At 38.5% G+C, this 6,621-nt stretch overlaps 1 protein-coding gene across 1 annotated transcript; it reads right to left on the reverse strand.

Moving 5' to 3' along the window:
• Positions 1–682: 682 nt before the first annotated feature.
• Positions 683–5,194, reverse strand: hyal6 (hyaluronoglucosaminidase 6; the record flags this gene model as incomplete). The annotated part of the gene is made up of 4 exons (XM_082158908.1): positions 683–1,126; positions 2,363–2,452; positions 4,195–4,959; positions 5,042–5,194. The coding sequence occupies 4 exons, from the start codon at positions 5,192–5,194 to the stop codon at positions 683–685; spliced, it is 1,452 nt and encodes a 483-aa protein (XP_082015034.1).
• Between the last annotated feature and the right edge of the window lie 1,427 nt (positions 5,195–6,621).

Consider the following 6,621-nt stretch of genomic DNA (forward strand, 5'->3'; position numbering starts at 1 on the left):
GTGCGGCTGTCTGTCACCGCGCCGGTGTGGATACTGTCATTCGCAATCACAGATTCTACTTTTTGGAAGTATGACCAACATAAGAATTTTCACCGGTTAATGTAATCTGAACAATTAAGTAACATCCACTTTTGTTCTAACTAAGGGGGGAAAAAAGTAAAATTGCGCTGATTAAATCTAACGATCGCTTATCATATCACGTCAAACTGTGCAAATTATACTTTGCTCTCAAATTGTTAATGTTAACAACATCAGCATTGCGTGACTACATTTAATGCCCTTCTGATATTTATCCTTGTTTTCGCATGGGCCCGGTTGCAGTCTCTTTTTTTCTGTAGCCACTCCGAAGTCTTTTGCATTTTACAGCGGGTGAATCTCCAGTTGTAACTGGTGATTGTCGTTTGAACCTTTCTGGATCCGCCATCAAATTGATAAGTTTAATTATATCAAGTGCTGTGAGAAAAGGCTATAAATCTCAACCTCCAACATCCTCACACGCAACATAGCCTACTAGCCGAGACTCCTTCTTTATCTGTACAGATGTGACGTAATGACGCAAAGACATGCTCCAATTTCCCGCAGAAATCCACCTCACAAATTTATTTTGGAAAAAATTTTACCCCAAAAAGTTACGGACTGCAGCTTTGACAGACACAGTCTGAAGTACCATCTACACTGTGGTTTACAGTATCAAACACTTAATAATGAGACACAAACCCAAGAACATGATGACAGACAGACAGGTGAAATGAAGGGACAGGACCAGCAGTAGTTCTCCCAGGATACTGTCTCTCGGGTGGGGCTGTGCTATCTGGGGCATCTCACAGTAGATGCCCGTCCAGCCCTGGTAACACTGACAGGTGAACTTTTGCTTCATGTCCAGGATATCGTGGTTGTTGAGGTGGCCACTGACGTGGAAACGCGGCCCACGGATGCCTTGGTTGAGGCGGATGTTGAAGAAGCGAGGGTTGAGGTGCAGGTAAGCCCCAGAGTCCAGGCTCTTGCGGACACATTTGCCGTTCTTCTTGCACAAGGCTTTGCTGCACAGTTTAGCGGCTGAGGTCACGTTGATCACATAGTGACCCAGAGGACCGTCAATGTATTTCTTGACTGTCATGCAGTTTCTCTGGTCAAGACAAACACATATTAAGATATTAGGGCATTTTTTTAAAGTAATATTGGTCAATATCAGTGATGTTATTTTGAAGTAACACTATTAAAAATCATTTCAATGAGTTAAAATAAGGCTGAAATAAAATATAAATATTAGATGAAAAACTTTCTTTCATGAATATAGTTAATTCGTTTTTATTTGAATATTTTCCATTTTCAGTTTAGTAATTTTTAAAAGTTTTACTGTAGTAATTGTTTTTACATTTTTATTAGTTTCTTTTTTTGAAATGTTTAATTTGGTTTTATATATTTTTTATGTTTTTTTATTTTGGTTTTAGTTTAGTATTAGCTGATTTGTGTGTGTATGTATATACAGTATATATATATATATATATATATATATATATATATATACATACATATCCTGGTTCTTTTGAACTTCCTATTCATCAAAGAATCCTGAAAAAAATGAGTACACAACTGTTTCTGAAGGATCATGTGACACTGAAGATGCTGTAATGATGCTGAAAATTCAGCTTTGCATCACAGGAATAAATTACATTTTAAAATATATTCTAACAGAAAACAATTCTTTGAAATTGTAAAAATATGAGCCTTGGTGAGAAGAAGAATGTTCTTTAAAAAAAGTGTTTCTGTTAGATACTACCGATCACTGTACATGATACTACTCGTCAAAAATGTCCCCCAAGTCAGTTCAAATGTTTGTTCATTCACATGCAAGATAAATAAACAAAATTACCATGATGTCACACAACAGAAAAACACATTAACGGTCTGTTAACTCTTTCCACCAGCTTCAATGTATACTCTTCCTTGTGCTTTTTGTAAACAGGATATGGGACGCACCCACAAAATGAGCATGGGTCCTTCAAGGGCACATGTGTGATACTGTATAAATCACCAGATACAGAAGCTATGATGACACTAATATTGCTTTATTTTAGGTTTAGACAGAAATCATCTTCGAGGTGCCCCTTTTAAGAGATAAACTGGACAGATTGTTCCCTAAGCTTCAAAAATATTAAATATGTTAATGCCATCAGCTCAAGCTGATCCCCATGTGGTTCTGAATGCTGTTGGTTATGGATTCTAATATTAGCCATTTCACCTAAAAATGCATCCAATCCAGTCAAGAAGATTTATTGTTGGATTCATTTTGTTAACGTGCTCTGTGTCTGATGTATACCGTTCAGTCAAACTTTAGAGCGATAGTGTGTATAATGCATACCTGAGATCTTGCATATTCAGATGACCCCCACAGGACCACCCCAGCGGCCCCCAGTGCTGCACTCTCTCCTATAGTGTGGACCAGGTCACTCTGTTCAAGATGAATATTTATTTATGTTAATGCATTTCAAACCAGAAAAGCAACAGATCATATATTTTTTAGTAACAGGCCTGGAAAAGAAATGTGTTACTATTGAATAACACAAACATCCCTATTACCATTGCTCATATAGGGCTTGTAACTCAGACATGAATGATACCTTAAATCATGTGGCTTACCGAGGAGAGGTGTGTAATCGCACATTTGATTTTTGCCTGGGGGTAAGTATAACAATACAGTAGACCTGTACGTGTAATGTATGGTCTGGAGCCTGTACTATCACAATGAACATATGGAAGCTATCGGTTGTAACCTAAACTAGTCATAATAAGTACATTACCTTGATGTACCTCACTGTCTAGAAAGGCGGGTGGTCCCATCAAACTGAAAACACGCCTGCAGACCTACTGCAGAGTTTGATTTGGAACATTCTTCTCATAATGAGGTGACAGATGAGTGTTTAAGCATATCTCTGGTGTTTAAGGTGCCAGGGAGGAGGGTGATTTAGGGAGTGGGTCTGTCACTCAAGTATTTGACGAGTGATTAAAACAGTGTGTGTTTGACAGGTCCCTTTAGACGGCTGGAAAGTGCGTAAAGTATTCAGTGCGCAAACACAATTCAGTGCTGTAATATTATTAAAATCTTTAAAAATATATATACTTAAAAAACCTAAAAACTTAAAGTACTCAAAGCGCTTTACAGGAAGGGGGAATCTTCTCAACCACCACTATTATATTATTATATTAATATATTCACACCAACAGATTAGTGTTTTTTATTATTAGTATTATCTGCAGTCATCTGCCAGTTTAAATGCTCAAGCTTGAGTTGGATGGATTCTGAGTGGCTGGCAACAAGGTTTTTTTCATTCATCAGCTGGAAAAAAATCATTCTGAAAGTAATTTCAGAATTATATAATTCTTCTGTGATGTTATCGGTGTGGCTGTGGTGTGGACTTCACTATCGTCCTTGGTTTTGAATCGGCCTTTAGTCATTCGTAAGTTGATTTACCTAAAAACTAGGCTATAAACATTGTGGCTCCGTGGTGTTTGCAAAACATTGCTGTTTGTTTGAGAATCCTGACCAGCATAGTTGGTTTACTGGTTTAACATGACTGGTTTAACCAATAGCGTGGGGGAGGCGGTGCTATCTGTTTAACCGACCAATGACAAATAAGGGGAGTGTTTAAGGAATCCTGTTTGAATTACTTTGCTATTCTGTTTGTAGACAGTAGTAGTGTAGATATTACAAACTTTATTTTTGACTCTTTCCCTGCCAGCATTTTTGAAAAAAGTTCCAAGCCAGCACCAGCATTTCTTTAAATCATTTTCACTAAAGTTTCATGGCCCCCAGAATATTTTGTTGTATGAATATCCGAATATGCAGTGTACTGTATATAAAAAAAGAAAAGAACAGACCCTCTGCTTTGAAAACAACAACAAAGAATATTTGTATCTTTCGGAAGACGTGTAATAGCGCCCCTATAATGTCCGTCTATGCCGGGGGAAGTCTCAGAAATAATGGAAAATTCCATAAATGGCGGTGAAAGAGTTAATATCTTTGTTTTATTTTACATCTTTTTAAAAAATAGCAATATTTATAGGCATAGAAATGGCCTTAAATTAGTTTTTCCAGCATAAGCATCACATTTCAGCATATCAGAGCACATTTTCTGACTGCTATGCCATGATTCAGACTTATTTATTTAACTTTTTACCTAATATTCCACTCACCTCTGATAGGACAACAAATGTGTAGGCGTAGAAAGGTCTGGAGTACACGAAAACAGGCAGCGTATAGTCATTCCTGGCAATCGAGGCGATCCGCATGGCCTCCTTGACACGGTAGTGCACAAATTTGACCGTGTTCACGGAAGACTTGAGCTCATAGTCGAGATAGATGGAAGGATAGAGGGCCGTACTCTCCTTCCACAGCCACATCAGGTGGTCGTTGCGTACATGCTCTATATTAGGACACTCTCCTGTGTAACGCAACGGATGCTGCTTATAACCATAGTTGTAACAGTCAGGGAAGAGGTAATACCCCCAAAGACCATGCGGGCGTCGACTCTGGGCCAGCAAGAGCGTTGAGTTCATGAATACTTGTCCGGCCCTCTCAAAGAGTTCCTTTGCTTCATTCTCCACCTTACTTTGTGGCCAACCAGGATGCAGCTTCCTTATAAGTTCCTTGGATTTGTTTCGGTAGATGTCCTTCGAGCCCCAGTTGCGCACCCACTGCGGACGCCAGTTTTCCCAGTCGATGACACCAAGCCCGTGAAAGTCCTTGAAGGGAATGAGCTTGTCGATGTCAGCTCGAGCTTTGCTGAGGTGTTTGCTCAGGCTTTGGTTCTGAGGAAGGCCTCCATTGATGGGAATCTCAGAACTGGTGTAGTAAGGGTAGTAACCCAGGTGACTGTGGTAAAAGATTGTTACGTTGGGGCCGCTCAAAGTCTCGTTGTGGTTTGCAATGATGTCGAAGACACTAAGGTCCAAATCCACCTTGAAAAAGAAACAGACAAGATGTTATTCCCATCATTTGGACCACACAGAACATTTGTTAGATCAATGACACATGTTCAACCTTGAATCGAAGACGACAGGATTCGGTGGGTGCGTTCCACACCACCACAAACGGACGATGGTGTAACAAAGGCGTTCGGGCCTGCTTCAACTGATCGGCCCAAGCAACCAGCAACGCACACACTGCCATCGCCAGAAAGCCAATCAGTGCCATCCCCAAATACCCTCATAGATCAATCAACACACATGCCACAACCTGAAGAGAAATAAAATATGAAAAATCACATCTATGTTGAAAAAAAGGACTACATCATGAGGGTAATTTGGCAAGGATAATCAAAGACATGTTTGAGTGACAGACAAGCAGCGGTGCTCTAGATTCCACTGCACAATGATTCTCTGTACGGCATCCAATTAACTCAAGTAATTCATGCATACAGGACTTGATTATGTAACCGTAATCTAGCAGCAGTGTTTATTTAAGAATTTATGCTGTAACAGTTTATAGTATTTATTAATATCATTAGAATTGGCTTTTATTTTTGTTTTTGTTTTAAATTGTTTTATATTGCTGTCATTTGTATATATATATTTATTTTTTTTACTTTCTATTTAGCTTTCTTTTTCTTTTTCTTTTTTTTTTAAATTTTACATGGCTTAAAGTTTGCCTAAAAGGACATGGTGATGGAAAAAAATATGAGTTGGGAGAAAACAAAATATTTCAATGCTTTTGCGTTGTCTCGCAAAACTTTTGGATTCCCCCGAGAAACTTTGCATTCCCTCGTAAAACTTTTGCGTTCCCTGAAAAACTTTGCGTTCTCTCGCAAAACTTTGCGTTGCCCCGATAAACATTTTACGTTCCCTCACAAAACTTTTGTGCTCACCCAAGAAACTTTGCATTCCCTCGTAAACTTTTCAGTTCATCTCCCACATTATGTTGCCGATATTGCCCCTTTTGGCAGGTGTTTCTTAACATATTCTTTTACAGTCTTTTACACCTCATTCATATTTTTGGCCATTCTTCCATGCAAAATTATGATATATTGGGACACTTTTAGACAGTCATCTCAAATGCAAAAAGTTGTCTGTTTCTTCGCATATACACACATAGTAGATTTCACGAGTTCACACTTACATCATATTAAACAGAGTCTGGGGGAGGGCTCCAGGCTCGGAATTTGGCCCAAACTCAGAGTATTCCGTTTTCAAGTTTTTAATATTGTTTATATGTCTATGTGGTGTTTTTATGCTTTAAGACAAACAATGTGCAAATTTATAAGTTAACACCATTGCTTGGTATTTTACCCTAAAACGGCAAACAGTCTCAAAACCGCCAATTATATACTGTCACAAACACTTCAGCATCGCATTATTAACTGTTTGATAGCAGTCCAGCCAAAGGCTAATCATAAAAATGACAGTTAAGTTTACGACGAAAGATCGTAGATACATTTTATGTATCGTTCTCTAAAAGTGTAGAGAACGATACATAAAATGCATTGCCATTCCGATACATCGATTTCTGAATCAGTTTCTGGTTCAAACATATATTGCTGAATTAAACCAAATATTTCCACTTGCTATTGTGTAGCGTTTGCTGCAGTTGACCAAGTGGATCAGGCAGTCTGAGCTATTTTAAGA

The sequence above is a fragment of the Leuciscus leuciscus genome (assembly GCF_965113295.1).
Source record: "Leuciscus leuciscus genome assembly, chromosome: 25".
Lineage (NCBI taxonomy): Eukaryota > Metazoa > Chordata > Actinopteri > Cypriniformes > Leuciscidae > Leuciscus > Leuciscus leuciscus.